Consider the following 16,941-nt stretch of genomic DNA (forward strand, 5'->3'; position numbering starts at 1 on the left):
GTTCACCATCTACTATTAACACATTTTCCCAGGCACGGGATAGGGTTGGGTCCCGATGTTGGGCGGTACCAAAATTATCCCCGGAGACATTGAGGTCTGCCAATTCAGGACCCGGCGGCAAGTCCTCCACGTCTCCCACCATGAAACTTAGCGAGGTTGTCTCCCCCTTCCACCAAAGTGGCGGTCACCCCTACCGCTGGCCCTTGGGTCTCCAGTTCCAAGGGTTCTGGTCTCCCCCTTGAGTCAGGCCACTCTGCTAGGGTTACCCCTGTCTCATGGGTATCAGCCACTCTCATAGCAGGCCACAGTGCCAGGAAGCCTCTCCCTATTATAAGTTTGTAGTGTTAATTTGGGGCAACTGCCACTTTGTGAGTCCATCTGCCAGCCCCTGTGGTTAGAGACACCAGGGCGGTGGGATAGTCTTTTAAGTCTCCATGGATGCACATGACCCCGACTTTCTAGCCAGTATACTCCGCTGACCGTACCAGGGGAGCCCTTACTAGGGACATCAGACTCCCTGAGTCCAGCAGAGCCTCCGCTGGAGTGTCTCCTACCTCCACCTGGCACCTGTGGTTTAGAGTTTTTGGGGGTACCTGCTGCATGCAGCTTCCTGGTATATAGCAACTGACGGTAGCCATAGTTAGTATCCATGGGCTCAACCCAATGGGGACAGTCAGCCTTTACATGGCCAGGCTTCTGACACCGCCAGCAGACTATCGGAGCCAGGTCTGCTATGGGTACATCCCGGGAGGGTTTTATCGGCTCAAATCTCCGGGCCTGGGGTGGAGATTTCCGGGGTTTGCCGATCCCCCTCCCGACAGAACCTGCCTTTAGATTCCTGGTCAGAAACAGGCGTCGTTCCACTATAGAACAAAAAAGAATGGCGCACCATAGGGTAAAAACGTAGAGAAAATGGATAAAAAGGTATCTCCACTGGGGAGGCTCACCTGATGGAGTTGTGCTAGTTTAGGCACAACTCTAATGTGGACGTATACCAAAGTGTCATGAACTCATCACAACGGATGGTGTGCAGCCCGGGATGGATACTTCTGTTCAGGGATGCCTGGAATCCCGCAGAAGGCCAGTGGTTCAAATAAAAGAAAAGGTGTCCCGTGGCGCAATAAACCACCCAATAGTTGGAGTGATATTGGTTGATATTTATTTGAGCAAGTGGTACAACGCGTTTCGGGGTTTAACCCCTTCTTCAGGTACAATTGGCTTGCATACATACTGGTAAAATTGCATACATTTAAATACAGTAAAAAACCGCCAAAAACACACAGGGGGCGGGATAGGGGCGGGTCAGTAGGCGGTACTGGACAGGCTCTCAGAGCTGTGTGAATAAAGGGGTTAAAATACTTTACTACCTATCAAACTTTATTTTGATATATAGACTTGGTGTCCCTGTTCAAGGGCAGATCGTTCCTAGTGTTGCGATTTCTACTTATTGATTAGGGTACAGGGGAAGTTAAAAGAAAGTTTGAAGTGGTGCAGGACCTTGTATTGTCATGTGTTCCGATCACATGACCGCCGTCAGGGTTGGATCGTGGGCGTTCCTGAGAGCCCTGGTGATGTCATGCAAAGCGGTCACATGGCTGTACCATGTGACCGCCATCTGAGGAGGATCGTGGGTATGGGGGGGGGAGGCGGCCGCTAGGAGCGAAAGCGGTCGTATGAGGAAGCGGCTGGTCACATGCTGGGAGACGTCACACTCCGTCTCATGGCAACCAGACGCTGCTGTTGTATCAGAGAGAGGGAGTGTCGGATCGAGCTGTGGCGTCAGAGAGGGGGAGTGTCGGATCGGGCTGGCTGAAGAGCAGTGTATACGTACTGCACAGACTGGAATACAATGAAACCTTTATGGAGAACCTGGTTTTGAACTGCAATGAGATAAATAGATGAATGGAATGTGTTATATGTGTAAATAGCTTATAGAACTTATATTGGGTTATATTATGGAATTAAATAATCAATGAGTCGGAGGGTAAAAGTCCAAGGGTTGAAATAAATAAATAAGTAATCAGTGGGTCAGGGAGTAAATATGGATTGAATGGGTGGATATATAAATGAAATTAATTTAAAACTAATGTGTGGATAGCACTTAAAACTAATGGAACTTATATTGGGCTATATTATGGAAATGAATAATCAATCAGTGGGTCAGAAAGTGAAAGTCACATGGGCTGGATTATTTGAAATGTGTAATATTTAGTGTATATGACATTTCTATTCATTATTTGGGAAAGGCGAAAGAAGCAGGGTATATGAAAAGGATACTAAATGGTATTGCTGCGTCACTAAATGTCTGATTTGAAGGATGGCAGAATTTTAATGACTAATGGAGGGTCCTTGGAGGGACCTCTACGGACAAGGGGTGGTGTGGGTGGGGGGGCGGAGGGGGGGTTTGTCCACGGGTGGTATGGGGGGGGGGGATGGGACATGATTGGGGAAGGGTGGGGGGTTTTGTTGGGGCTGGGGTATTAGCGTGGACTAGACGCGGAGTGGTGGATTTTATAAATTGATTTCGAAAGCCTCATTCAGGCCATATGGATTGAGGCAGTTTAATTTGTATATCCAGTACATCTCGCGTTTCCTCAATGTCTGGATAATGTTGTATCCGTTGGATCGGACTTGCTCGATCGGGGTAACCGTGAATCCCAAAAAAGAGCCTTGGTGGTGGACGGTAGCATGTCTGGAGATACTATGCTGGAGGAATTTTTTCTTCACATTGGATCTGTGTTTGTTAAGTCGATTGCGCAAGGTCTGTATGGTGCGCCCTACATAACGGAGATTACAGGGACACGTGATGAGATAGATGATGTTGGATGATCCACAGTTCAGTTCGTCCTTGATTTTAAAAAGTTCGTCATTTCGGCCCATGAAAGAAGTGGTATTATTCATAGATCTGCAGCAGAGACATCTTGGTTGGTTGCATCTATAGCTCCCCGGAGTTTTAATATTAACTTGGCTGCCTACTTCTTCGCGTTTGTTCTTCAGTTTACTGGGGGCTAGCATATTTTTCAATGTTTTTGCTCGTCTGAATACTAAAGACGGTTGTTTTGTTATTTCAGAGTTCAGAAAGGGATCTTTTCTTAGGATATACCAATGTCTAGACAGAATTTTACGGATATCTATGTGGTTGCTATTATAGGTGGTTAAAAAGTTGGTATTGTGGTATTTGGTATCGTTTTGTTTCTTGCTTCCTGCCAGACATTCTGCTTGTGTAAGTGCTTGTGCCTTATTGAAAGCTGTATCTATTACATCCGTCGGATAGCCCTTTTGTAGGAATCTGGACCGAATTATATTACTTTGTGTGACAAAATCTTCGTCCTTGGAGCAATTACGCCTAATTCGCTTAAATTGACTATATGGAATATTTTTCTTCCACTTCTTGAAATGTTCACTTGAATAGTCCAAATAACTGTTGCAGTCCACTTCTTTAAAAAATGTTCGTGTATTAACGGATCCATCATTTATATGTAGCTCTAGGTCAAGATATTCAGCTTTGGATTTATCGCTTGAGCCTGAGAAGGTGAGACCCCAATTGGTGGAGTTTAGGTCCTTGATAAAATCGTTTATTGTTAAAATGTCGCCTTCCCAAATTAAAATCAAATCGTCGATGTAGCGACGATAAAAAATTATATTTTGTGTCCAAAACTTTGATTTATAGATAAAAGTGTCCTCGAAAGCCCCCATAAAAAGATTGGCGAAACTGGGCGCAAAACGCGTACCCATCGCGGTTCCTTTAGTCTGTAGATATAGATTATCTTCAAACCTAAAAATATTATGAGTCAATATAAAATCAATACTTCTTAGGATAAAATCATTTTGTTCCGCTGGTAATTGGTCGTCGGTATCTAAAAAGCTTTTTACGCATTTGATACCCAGTTCGTGCTTAATATTCGAGTAGAGTGATGTAACGTCTAGGGTCAGCCAATGGTATGTTTCTTTCCATTTGATATTCCGTAAGAGCTGTATTAGGGTAGTAGAATCTTCCAGATAGGATGGTAATTGTACTACATATTTTTGTAGAAGGATATCGACGTAGTGGGATAAGTTACATGTGAGTGATGAAATTCCTGAGATAATAGGACGGCCAGGGGGATTAGAGGTGCTCTTATGGATTTTGGGTAAATGATAGAAGGTGGCAATAACTGGGTTTGTGATAAGAATGTAATTATGTTCCTTTTTACTCAGGATATGGGAAGCTGAGTTGATAAGAGCTTTGAACGACTGTTGATGTTCCATGAGAGGAACATCTGGTAGCTTCATAGCGTTCCACCATCTCAAGGGCAATGCCAGGGGACACCTGACCGATCCAGTGCTGGAGAGGGTATGGAAAAGCCCTCCAGAACATATCGGCTAACATACGATCCAGCATAACAGTGGGACTTAGCAAGTCAGGCTGTAGTCATTTTTGCAAGAGGTGAAGTTATAATACTGGGGTCTTGCAGGCTTAGCCGGGTGAAACCCCAATGATGCACCCGCTGGGCCCGTACCAACACATTCACCCCCAGTCTTGCCAGAATCTCACCCTTCACTTTCTGGTAGTCGGCCGCTTAATCGTCAGCCAAGTCGAAATACACCCGCTGGGAATCGGATGCCAGGAACGGAGCGACGACCTCAGCCCACTAGCTTTTCCCTGATGGCCACTTTCTCGTACATCGCCAGGTAGGTTTCGATGTCATCTGCAGGGGTCATCTTAGGAATCGCGTCACGGACTGCTTTCCGGGCATCGTGGATGATCGGGGTTGCTCCTGCTGCCTGCAAAACCATCACGTGTTGTAGCAGAAACTGGTTAGTCTCCTGCTGCTGCTTATTAGCCTCGCGTTGCTGCACGTTTGTCTCTCGCCACTGCAGATTAGCCTCCATGAGGGTCTTCACAACAGCCTCCATTTTGTCATGGGGCACTGGTTGTAATACAGCTGGTTTAATGTACGACATACAACCGTGCCTGAAAAATGCAGAAAAAAAAAATATTGGCGTTCACACCAGTTTATGTCACACTGTTTATGCGCGCATCCTCCACCAATTGTGGGGTTTTGATCTGGTAGAAAGGATTAGCGGACACAGTATAGAGGCAACAAGTTCTTTGGATCAAACAGTTCAGTGTTTTATTCACATTTTAGGCACGTGACAAAACAAACAGTCATAATCAAACAAAAAGTCTCCTTGCGGTGTTGGTGGTAATTCACACCAATGCGGCAATTCTACCTCAGAGTCATTGCTGATAGCAGCACCAACCTGTTTTCACGCCAAACAGGTAGTAAGCCTTTATCCAGACAGCTCCCAGATCCCAACACAGAGACCTCGCTTCTGAGCCCAGCTGCCTATTTAAGGACAGCCAGGTGCTGCCAAAACCCAGACCGTAACTTAAAATCCAGTCCAGCATTTGACCACACCTGGCTGTAAATCAGCCCAGCAGCACATGCTGGGAGGAAAATACCTGTTTTCCCAGACAAAACCTCTCTCTGTGTCACAGGAGCCAAATTAAATTGTTAGTCGCCAAATTTAAAATGCATATAATTAAAAAAAGGACTTGGCAGAGAAGATGAGACGCAGGTCACAGTAGTGAGCCAGCACTACATACAGGAACATACAACACCACACACCTCTTAGGCTACTTTCACACTGGCATTTCTGGGTCCGCTTGTGAGATCCGTTTTAGGGCTCTCACAAGCGGCCCAAAACGGATCAGTTAAGCCCCAATGCATTCTGAATGGATAAGGATCCATTCAGAATGCATCAATTTGGCTGCGTTTGGTCTCCGTTGCGTTTTTTTAGACGGTCACTAAAACGCAGCTTGCAGCGTTTTGGTGACCGTCTGACTATGCGGAGTCAAACGGATCCATCCTGACTTACAATGTAAGTCAATGGGGATAGATACGTTTTTCACTGACACTATGGTGCAATTAAAAACAGATCTGTCCCCCATTGACTTTTAATGTAAGTCAAGACGGATCTGTTTTCACTTAGACTTTTATGTGAATTAATAATGCAAATGGGTCCGTTATTAACGGCTACAAGTGTTTGCATTATTGGTGCGGATCCGTCTGTGTAGATACAAGACGGATCCGCACCAAACGTGAGTGTGAAAGTAGCCTTACATCCAATTACATCTTCTGTCATGTAGACCTTCTCTTTCCTCTTCTCCTCCATTTGACCCAGACCCCCATGACAAATTCTTTCAGCCGCATTTCGACTCTACAGAGTTTGTTACACAGACACGTTAGATTTATCAATTTCAACCTCCCCATCCTGATCATCCTGCTGCCACTCCCAATAGTGTGCCCATTGTGCTCCCTAATGCCCCAGGTACTATACTGCTGAAAAAATAGTGAGCCCAGTAGAAAAAATGTCCCTAGTGTCTACAGCTATTATAAATGCCCCCTAGAGTGCCGCCAGTAATAATATCCCTGTAATATAAATGCTCCTACAGTGCCTTCCCAATAGTAATTCCCCCCCCACACACACACACACACTGCCCCCACAATAGTAATTTCCACCCATACTGCCCCCACAATAGTAATTTCCACCCATACTGCCCCCACAATAGTAATTTTCCTTACACGGCCGCGACATAATAACTTCCCCCCTGTCACGGCTGAGGATGGGGGAAACCCTCAGCCGTGCGTTGTCAGAAGAGGTTAGTGGCTGCTCGGCTAGGACGACAGAATTAGGGAGCAGGTCACCTCCTATCGCGTCCCTAATCTGACCCTGACTCCTAACCATATGAGCCAACCCTGATGGTGGGAGGGCTCATACACCGGAACCTAATAATCCCTGCTAGCCCTCAGGATTGCCCTGGAACAAGGAGCAGGGTAAGACGACCTGTTCCTCCTAGGCACGGAGGAACAGGAGTCTCACTGGCCAAGCTGCAAGGAAAAGGGGTACCAAAAACAGACCTATGGATATGGCAGGTGAACTGCACTAGTTCCACCTACCTGCCACAGCCTTGCTGACTGGATCCCTGTGCTGACACGCTGATGTCCAAACCATACTTAAATGGACACAGCCAACACACATATATATATATATATATATATATATATATACACACACACACACACGAACCCAGATCCATAGCTGTATTAAATAACAAAAGGAATACAACATCAACTTAACATATAACATCTATGACCACAAGGGTGGCCCTCACTGGCAGATGGTATAAAGTAGGAGGACGACTCCAGCAGACCATGGCTGAAGTACCCCTCTGACTACTGCTCTCAGCAGAGGCTATATAGGCCCAAGTAGCCACACCCACACAGACACACCCACAGAAGGGAGTTAACCCTTCCGAGACCAGGCAAGGGAAAACAGCCAGGGGAAGTGTACAAACCCTTATCACACTGCAGCTGTTACCGCAGGCAACGACATGCGTGGCAACCGTGTCCTGGGAGTCAGCCAGAAGGCCGTGACACTGCCACCACATGTACAGAATACAACACGTTGCCTCGGGCAGCCACAAGTGAAGGGAAACTATCACAGTGCACACACCCAAACTTCGTGCACACCAAACATATAAAAAGGCACACCTACAAAGACAGGTTGCCAGGTGCAACCGCATGCAGATTGCAGCAAGCTGCCAAGCAACAGCTCAGGCTGCTATACTGCCAAGTACAAACATGTTGCCAGCGGCAACCACATGTGAGGCAACAATCCAGCCGCCCTCACCATGTGATTGAAAAAAACCAAACCGCAGGCCACTGCATGCGGATCAGGAGTCACGACCATAACCATGGTCGTGACACCCCCTCACTGCCCGACAGTAGTAATATGCCCCACACTGCCTGCACATAGTAATTTTCTCCCAAATTGCCTCCACAATAGTAATATGCCCCAAAGTTGTAATTTCCCCACACACTGTCTTCCAGCGCCCTCCTTCTGGCCAGTAATCTCCCCTAGTGCCCCCCTTCTGGCCAGTAAGGTCCGCCAGTGCCACCCTTCTGGCCAGTAATGTCCCACAGTGTCACCCTTCTGGCCAGTAATGTCCGCCAGTGCCACCCTTCTGGCCAGTAATGTCCCACAGTGTCACCCTTCCGGCAAGTAATGTTCCCGAGTGCCACCCTTCCGGCCAGTAATGTCCCCCAGTGCCGCCCTTCTGGCCAGTAATGTCCCCCAGTGCCGCCCTTCTGGCCAGTAATGTCCCCCAGTGCCACCCTTCCGGCCAGTAATGTCCCCCAGTGCCGCCCTTCTGGCCAGTAATGTCCCCCAGTGCCCCCTTCTGGCCAGTAATGTCCCTCAGTACCCCTTTTCTGGCCAGTAATGTCCCCCAGTTCCACCCTTCTGGCCAGTAATGTCCCCCAATGCCCCTCTTCTGGCCAGTAATGTCCCCCATGCCCCCCTTCTGGCCAGTAATGTCCCCCAGTTCCACCCTTCTGACCAGTAATGTCCCCCAATGCCCCCTTCTGGCCAGTAATGTCCCCCAGTGCCCCCCTTCTGGTCAGTAGTGTCCCCCAATACTCCCTTTCTGGCCAGTAATGTCCCCCAGTGTCACCCTTCCGGCAAGTAATGTTCCCGAGTGCCACCCTTCCGGCCAGTAATGTCCCCCAGTGCCGCCCTTCTGGCCAGTAATGTCCCTCAGTACCCCTTTTCTGGCCAGTAATGTCCCCCAGTTCCACCCTTCTGGCCAGTAATGTCCCCCAATGCCCCTCTTCTGGCCAGTAATGTCCCCCATGCCCCCCTTCTGGCCAGTAATGTCCCCCAGTTCCACCCTTCTGGCCAGTAATGTCCCCCAATGCCCCCCTTCTGGCCAGTAATGTCCCCCAGTACCCCCTTTCTGGCCAGTAGTGTCCTCCAGTACCCCCTTTCTGGCCAGTAATGTCCCCCAGTTCCACCCTTCTGGCCAGTAATGTCCCCCATGCACCCTTTCTGGCCAGTAATGTCCCCCATGCCCCCCTTCTTGCCAGTAATGTCCGCCAGTGCCCCCTTCTGGCCAGTAATGTGCCCCAGTGCCACCCTTTTGGCCAGTAATGTTCTCCAGTGCCCCCTTCCGGACACTAATGTCCCCCAGTGCCACCGTTCCGGCCAGTAATGTCCCCCAGTTCCACCCTTCTGGCCAGTAATGTCCCCCAATGCCCCCCTTCTGGCCAGTAATGTCCCCCAGTACCCCCTTTCTGGCCAGTAGTGTCCTCCAGTACCCCCTTTCTGGCCAGTAATGTCCCCCAGTTCCACCCTTCTGGCCAGTAATGTCCCCCATGCACCCTTTCTGGCCAGTAATGTCCCCCATGCCCCCCTTCTTGCCAGTAATGTCCGCCAGTGCCCCCTTCTGGCCAGTAATGTGCCCCAGTGCCACCCTTTTGGCCAGTAATGTTCTCCAGTGCCCCCTTCCGGACACTAATGTCCCCCAGTGCCACCGTTCCGGCCAGTAATGTCCCCCAATGCCAGCACTTAAAAAAAAATCTAAAATCTTTTACTCACCTGTGTCCTTTTGCCGGACCTCACTCGCTGGTAGTAAGGCCCAGGATGGTGCGCCTGGCACAGGCGGTCGCGATGACGTCATCACGCCCGCCTGCTCTGGGCTTTTACTACCACATGGGCCTGAAGCCTATGACAGCGTCGGGGCATTATTTTGTTGTGGCTGGGGCAGTTTATTGTGTTGCACTGAATTATTTGGCTCTGCTGGGGTGGTATTTTATAGCACAATATGATATCGTTCATCCGTCTACTTTGGCTGGCCCTGCCTTCTCTCAGTCTGGACCCACTTTTGTTTTTCCAGGGCCATTTTGAGTTCTCTGTCAGCCGCTGCTCAGCTCTTATTTTCTTGAATGGACACTGAGCTGCAGTACCCCAGCATTGCCACTAGGCAGTGTACAGCGCTGTCCAACTCCATACAACCTAGGGGTCAGCAACCTTCTGCACTCCAGCTGTTGTGAAACTACAATGCCCAGCATACCCCATTCATTTCTATGGGCGTTCTGAGAAGAGCAGAGCAATTATGCATGCTGGGAGTTGTAGTTTCACAACAGCTAGAGTGCAGGAGGTTGCCTACCCCTGCCCTATAGTCTCTGACTGCCTGAAGCAGCTGATAGGTGGGGGTGCCAGGTGTCTCATATAGACCTATCCAGAGGACAGGGCATCAATATCTGAATCCCCAAACCAAAGGCACCCACCTCACAAAACAACCCTGAATAGCGCCATTAGCACACTCGCTTTCCTATATACTGAGAGGCTAATGAATTGTACACGAGCCGTCCATGGCAGCCTCAGACTCAACATGTCGGGAGATGATATGGGCGGGCTGTGAAACTAGATGCTTAGGGTCCCTGCACAGACCTGCCCTTCCTCTCCTCCATGATACCCCGGGCTCGGTGACGTCACATGGGAGGGGCTCCCCAGTCCGGTGGGCCGCTGAGGTCTGTGAGCAGTGGGAGGCATCTGGCTGATGAGAGCGAGCGCTGCCCTGCGCTCAGTGTGGACCGTGTGGCGGAGCCGGAGTGCGCGCGCCTCTCCTCCTCACGGGGCTCCATGATGAAAGATCCGCTATTGCAGGGCTCTGTCGCCGTTCTGCCCGGCGCTTCGCTGCAGAAAGCCTGCAGGTTGCTGGTGCTCTTCTGCGCCCTCCACCTCAGTGTTACGCTGGTCTATTACATGTTCGCTGGAGATACAGCCTATTTCACCGAGCCCCTGCAACTCCAATTCCGACCGAGAGCCAACTCTTCTGTTGGACCCCTTGTTGCTGTCCTGGTCAGAACTGAGGAGAATGCCACGCAAGAGCCCACTACCCTGGCCATTGTGAACCTAGCGGACTGCCCGGGCACCTCTCCCCTCCTAGGTAAGCTGACGTATCTAGTCCTACACCCTAGTGTTGTGTGTGTGTGTGCCATGTCCTGGTGCCCCCCCCCCCCTTGGTGCCATGTCCTGGTGCCCCCCACCCCCTTGGTGCCATGTCCTGGTGCCCCCCACCCCCTTGGTGCCATGTCCTGGTGCCCCCCACCCCCTTGGTGCCATGTCCTGGTGCCCCCCACCCCCTTGGTGCCATGTCCTGGTGCCCCCCACCCCCTTGGTGCCATGTCCTGGTGCCCCCCCCCCCTTGGTGCCATGTCCTGGTGCCCCCCCCCCCTTGGTGCCATGTCCTGGTGCCCCCCACCCCCTTGGTGCCATGTCCTGGTGCCCCCCACCCCCTTGGTGCCATGTCCTGGTGCCCCCCCCCCCCCCTTGGTGCCATGTCCTGGTGCCCCCCCCCTTGGTGCCATGTCCTGGTGCCCCCCCCCCCTGGTGCCATGTCCTGGTGCCCCCCCCCTGGTGCCATGTCCTGGTGCACCCCCCCCCCCTGGTGCCATGTCCTGGTGCCCCCCCCCCCTGGTGCCATGTCCTGGTGCCCCCCCCCCCCTGGTGCCATGTCCTGGTGCCCCCCCCCCCCCCTGGTGCCATGTCCTGGTGCCCCCCCCCCCCCTGGTGCCATGTCCTGGTGCCCCCCCCCCCCCCTGGTGCCATGTCCTGGTGCCCCCCCCCCCTGGTGCCATGTCCTGGTGCTGCCCCCCCCTCCCCCTTGGTGCCATGTGTCGGTGCCCCCCTTACTGCAGTCCTATGTGCACACCCGACCATAATCTCCCCTGTCTGAGCAGCCTTCATGTCGGCGGACAGGCTGCTGGACACTTCAGATCCATCATGTAGAAGGCTTCTAGCCGTTGACCTTTGCGATTCGACTTGACTGTCAGCAGATCCCATCATCCCATCCAAATAATTGTGACATTTTTTGAAAAATTTCTCTCTATTAGCTGTTCACAGGATCCCTGGGGGTCTGTTCTGTCCATGGGGGTCCTGGGCACAGTGAGGAGAAACGGGGGGCTCAGGACCCCTATTCTTGTGATGTCCTGTGGATAGCTGATAAATGTTCTGCGTCTTATCAGCAGTCCTCGCGGGTAACATTTGGCTGACACAGGCGGTATATGACTGAACGCCCCCCGCTTGTCATGTGAACAGTGTCTGAAATGTGTTTGGTTGGATGTAGAACTACAGGGCTGAGGGGCTGCAGCCGAATTGGAGCGCCTTCCACTGCAGCCTCCACACTCCAAATCTACAAGAATGTAAAAAATGTCAAAACTCTACATCCAGGTAACAAACAAAAGTCAGCAGGGATTTTAGGGCAGGCCGTGGATGGCGCCTGCTGTGGCATGAACCTACTGGATTAACCCTTGGTATTAAAGGGCAAATTCAGTGTCAGAATCCAAATGTAGCATATTCTGCTGTGTTCGTGGGTGGTCTAAAGCTAGGGCTACACCTGGGACATTCCCTGTAATGTATTTCAAGGGGGTCACAATGCGAGACGCATCAGTCGCAAAAAGTCAGTCCAAGTCGGATTCTTTTGCGACTGTCTTGTCGCATTGCGATACCATTGAAATACATTACATGAAATGGCGCACATAGCCATAAGCTTTTTCGTTGTGCGACACACATGTGGCCCTAGCCTAAGGGCATGTTCACACATACTGCGCACCGAAATCTGCATGAAATCCGCATCATTGGAAAAAAAATATAAACTTTACATGTCACTTGGATCCACGGCAAACTGGAAATCCAAGGGTCGGTCTCGCAGGTTTCTGCTGTGGTTGAGAAATCTGTCATGTGAACTTCCCTCAGGGAGTGTTCACACAGGACAGGTTTACTTTTGGTCACTCACAGGTCAGTGCACCTTTCAGAGGAAAGCTACATGGTCATCAGAGGTCCTACATGTGTCCTAGATGTCTATACATGCAATGTTACTACACATGGGGGTCCGAAGAGCCCAGCTAGTCTGTCCCCTCCCGAACCATTAATACTGGCACTGGCGTTGTGTGGAGTCCGGGCTGTGAGTGGCATACTTGCTGGTACAGAAGGATGTGGTCCCTGCACAGTGCAAGGCCCCAATAACATCCTGCCTGACTGGAGCCTGTGAGAAACCCCAGAGGTGGGCCCTCTGGCACTAAAGCCAGGCTCCCGCTGTAACGGTCAGAGTCGGAGTTAACCCGTCATCTGTGGACGTGGACCCATTCACTTGATGCATGCGCTATTTTGCAGCGCAGAGGCACGGGAAGAAGACCCATGGAAACACTCCGTAGTGCTTCCGATCTGTGCCTCTGTTCCGCACAGCACCATATCTCCATTCAAGTGAATGGGTCCGCATCCGTGATAAGGTGCGCACATGACTAGTGCCCGCAATACGTTCACGTGCTTGAGCCCTAAGACAGCGACTGACGGTGCGATCTGACACCAATTCTCCTCTTGTGGCCACCAGGGAGGTTGGATACAGTCTCGTAGTCCTTAACCTGTTCCCTTTAAATATGGTGCCTGGAAAATAACAAAATGAGAAAAAAAAATAAGTCTAAATGGCTGATTTGAAATTTTTTGGTCACTCCAACGCCCACAAAAATGGAATAAAAATGGATCAAAAAGTCATACACACCCCAAATTGTATCCATTAATAGTACTGTTCACCCCTCAAAAAAATGAGCCCTGACACAGCTCTGTACACATAAAAATAAAAAAGTTATAGGGGTCAGAGTATGGGGATGCAAAGAGAGAATCCGTTTTTATTTTTTCCAGTATTAAAACAAAAACTATACATATGTGGTATCGTAGTAATTGTACTTTTAAAAAAAAAAAAAATTCACCCCATTTGGAATTTATTTCACACTTCCCAGTACATTGTACACAACCATAAATTGTGCCATTTGAAAGTCCAACTTGTCTCGCCAAAAACAAGCCCTCATAGGGCTATAAAAATGGAAATACCCCTCCATGGCTGAAAACACCCCTTAAAGGGGTTTTCCGAGCCTTTTTTTAAATTTTTTTACTGATGTCCTATCCTCTGATCTGCTGATCAGATGTTTGAGAAGACCGGTGAGTGCCACAGCCTTCGTGCAGCTTTTTCTAGGCCAGTCATGTCACGTTCATGTGCCGCTCGGCCCCATTCAAGTGACACTAAGCACAGCGCTGTGCTTGGTAACCTGCGAGAAGGCCGTGGTGCTCACAGGAGTGCTGGTCCCTCTTAAGCCGCTGATGACCCCTTTAGGCCCCTTTCACACGGGCGAGTATTCCGCACGGATGCGATGCGCGAGTTGAACGCATTGCACCCGCACTGAATCCCGACCCATTCGTTTCTATGGGGCTGTTCACATGAGCGGTGATTTTCACACATCACTTGTGCGTTGCGTGAAAATCGCAGCATGCTCTATATTCTGCGTTTTTCACGCAACACAGGCCCCATAGACGTGAATGGGGCTGCGTGAAAATCGCAAGCAAGTGCGGATGCGGTGCGATTTTCACGCATGGTTGCTAGGAGACGATCGGGACCCGATCATTATTATTTTCCCTTATAACATGGTTATAAGGGAAAATAATAGCATTCTGAATACAGAATGCATAGTACCATAGCGCTGGAGGGGTTAAAAAAATAAAAAATTATTTAACTCGCCTTAATCCACTTCATCTCATGATCCATCACATGATCTTTTACCATGGTGATGGATCATGTGATGACCGGAGTGACGTCACCACAGGTCCTGTTGCTCCACACGGCTAAGATGAAGACAGAAGGAGATGCCGGGTACGCGATCAAGTGGACTAAGGTGAGTTTAATTATTTTTTTTAACCCCTCCAGCGCTATTGTACTATGCATTCTGTATTCAGAATGCTATTACTTTCCCTTATAACCATGTTATAAGGGGAAATACAATCTACAGAACACCGATCCCAAGCCCGAACTTCTGTGAAGAAGTTCGGGTTTGGGTACCAAACATACGTGATTTTTCTCACGCGAGTGCAAAACGCATTACAATGTTTTGCACTCGCGCGGAAAAATCGCTCATGTTTCTGCAACGCACCCGCACCTTTTCCCACAACGCCCGGGTGAAACCAGCCTTAAAAATGCTAAAATGTTTGCTCTTTGGGAAATAGTGACGGTGATCTTTGTGCCGTTGTGTTGGACCGGCTCCTCCTGGATTGCAAATACTGTTGAGAAATACTGACTGTGTGAAAGTGGACTAATGCAAATCTGATGAATTTACATCGGGATCCATGGGATCTGACTTAGATTTCTGTTAAAGAAGTGCGGTTGGATCGGCACCTCTCGAGGGAATTAGTCCATGTGGGGCTATTCCTCATGATCAGTATTTCCAATGGCGTTTTTTTCTGTACATGCATGTGAACAGGGTTTCAGAAACTGTATTCACTTGCATTGGATGAGGATTTCAGCATGGTATCCCCAACTAACCCTTCATTAAAGGGATATATCTACTAGATAGAGGAAGTGTTTGATCAGTGAGGGTCCGTCCCATATTCCCCCCATTTGAATGGAGCAGCAGTCGTGCATGTCTGCTTCCACTCCAGTAAACCCTTTAAGATGAAGTCTATATTTTGGCCTTAAAGGGGTTCTCCAGGAATGAGCATAGCTTGTTCCCTTCACTTACAGAGCTGCCAAGGGGGGCGAGGGGGCATGGCCCTACTGTACTACTCTGCCATAGATGTAATAATGTGGTCATCGTGGATGAGGAAACTCACCAATATTTAGTATATGCAAGTGCCAGAGTGTAGTGGAGGCAACCGGTCCTGCTCACGTTCTGTTACAGGTTGCTGGCGGCTATTTTATATCATTCTCGGAGAACCCCTTTAAAGACGCAGCCCCATTTTGCCAATCTGACTGGTCACTCTATGTGGTAATAACTTTGGAACGTTTTTATATATCCAAGCGATTCGGACACTTTTTTTTTGTGAGATATTAGGTGAGATTTATCAAGACCGACACTCAATACATTTACTGCGAGTGGCGAGTGGGTCTTTGGTCCTCATTCCGTGGGCAAGTATAGGACATGTTCTATCTTTTTGCGGAAAGCCAGAATATGTTGCAAAATGCGGCCACAGGTCCAATCTGCAATTTGCCAACCGCCAAATTTGAGGCCTTTTATGACTCCGGAATCAGACATCATAAAAGGCTGACAGGACTGCAGCGGACAAATGACTTACTCCGTAGGTCTGTCCTGGATCAGGGAAGCAGCGGTTTTATTCAATTACTTGTATCCGATACATCCGCCATATAGTGAATACTGAGTGCTGCACTTTCATGTAAATCTGCTCGTATGTAAAAGCAGCAACTTACAGGGACCAAAACAGGACACAAATATTGTATTTGGATAATACGGAGCAGTAACAGGATACAGAGGATGGCTAGTTATGACCCTGCTGGACTGCCCTTTCCACCTCCTGCCTCTTTCAGCCCCATCAGCTTGTCCGTCGCCCTCCCATGAGCTTTCTGGATTCTCACCATACAACAGGGTTGCCAACTGTCCAGAAATTTCTGGACCGTCTACCAAAATAGGTGACTTTTTTTTTCTGTGTCCGTGAAAAAAATAGATGTGTCCATGATTTGACTAGATTATTTTGGTGGTAATTCTCATCATTTTACATCTCACAGTAAACGCTGGTAGTGAGTTCTTATCAGTATATTGAGCTATAGACATGTATTACTTAGAATCTCTATAATTCATTATGGTTTTACAATTGGTCCGTTAAACAAAATGTTGGCTGTCTGCGATTTTGGGTTAAATTGTCCAGAAAAAAATATATATATCTGGTTGACAACCCTGCCTTACAATGAAGATTGCAGCCTTAAACCGCATTTATAAGGCCTCTTTCACACGGGCATTGCGGGAAAATGTGCGGGTGCGTTACGGGAACACCCGCGATTTTTCCGCAAGAGTGCAAAAAATTGTAATGCGTTTTGCACTCGCGTGAGAAAAATCGCGCGTGTTTGGTACCCAAACCCGAACTTCGATACAGAAGTTCGGGCTTGGGATCGGTGTTCTGTAGATAGTATTATTTTCCCTTATAACATGGTTATAAGGGAAAATAATAGCATTCTGAATACAGAATGCATAGTAAAACAGCGCTGGAGGGGTTAAAAATAAAATAAAAAATATTTAACTCACCTTAGTCCACTTGATCACGTACCCGGCATCTCCT

The 16,941-nt window shown here is 49.1% G+C and overlaps 1 protein-coding gene across 1 annotated transcript in view; it reads left to right on the forward strand.

The window, feature by feature from the left end:
* The first annotated feature begins 10,320 nt into the window (after positions 1-10,320).
* Positions 10,321-16,941, forward strand: part of B4GALT1 (beta-1,4-galactosyltransferase 1) — an 85,495-nt gene continuing 78,874 nt past the window's right edge. Inside the window, exon 1 of the mRNA XM_040417839.1 lies at positions 10,321-10,777. Within this exon, the coding sequence (XP_040273773.1) occupies positions 10,324-10,777 (454 nt within the window). The 5' untranslated portion in view covers positions 10,321-10,323. The remainder of the gene's footprint in view (positions 10,778-16,941) is intronic.

Source organism: Bufo bufo, chromosome 2 (assembly GCF_905171765.1).
Source record: "Bufo bufo chromosome 2, aBufBuf1.1, whole genome shotgun sequence".
NCBI lineage: Eukaryota > Metazoa > Chordata > Amphibia > Anura > Bufonidae > Bufo > Bufo bufo.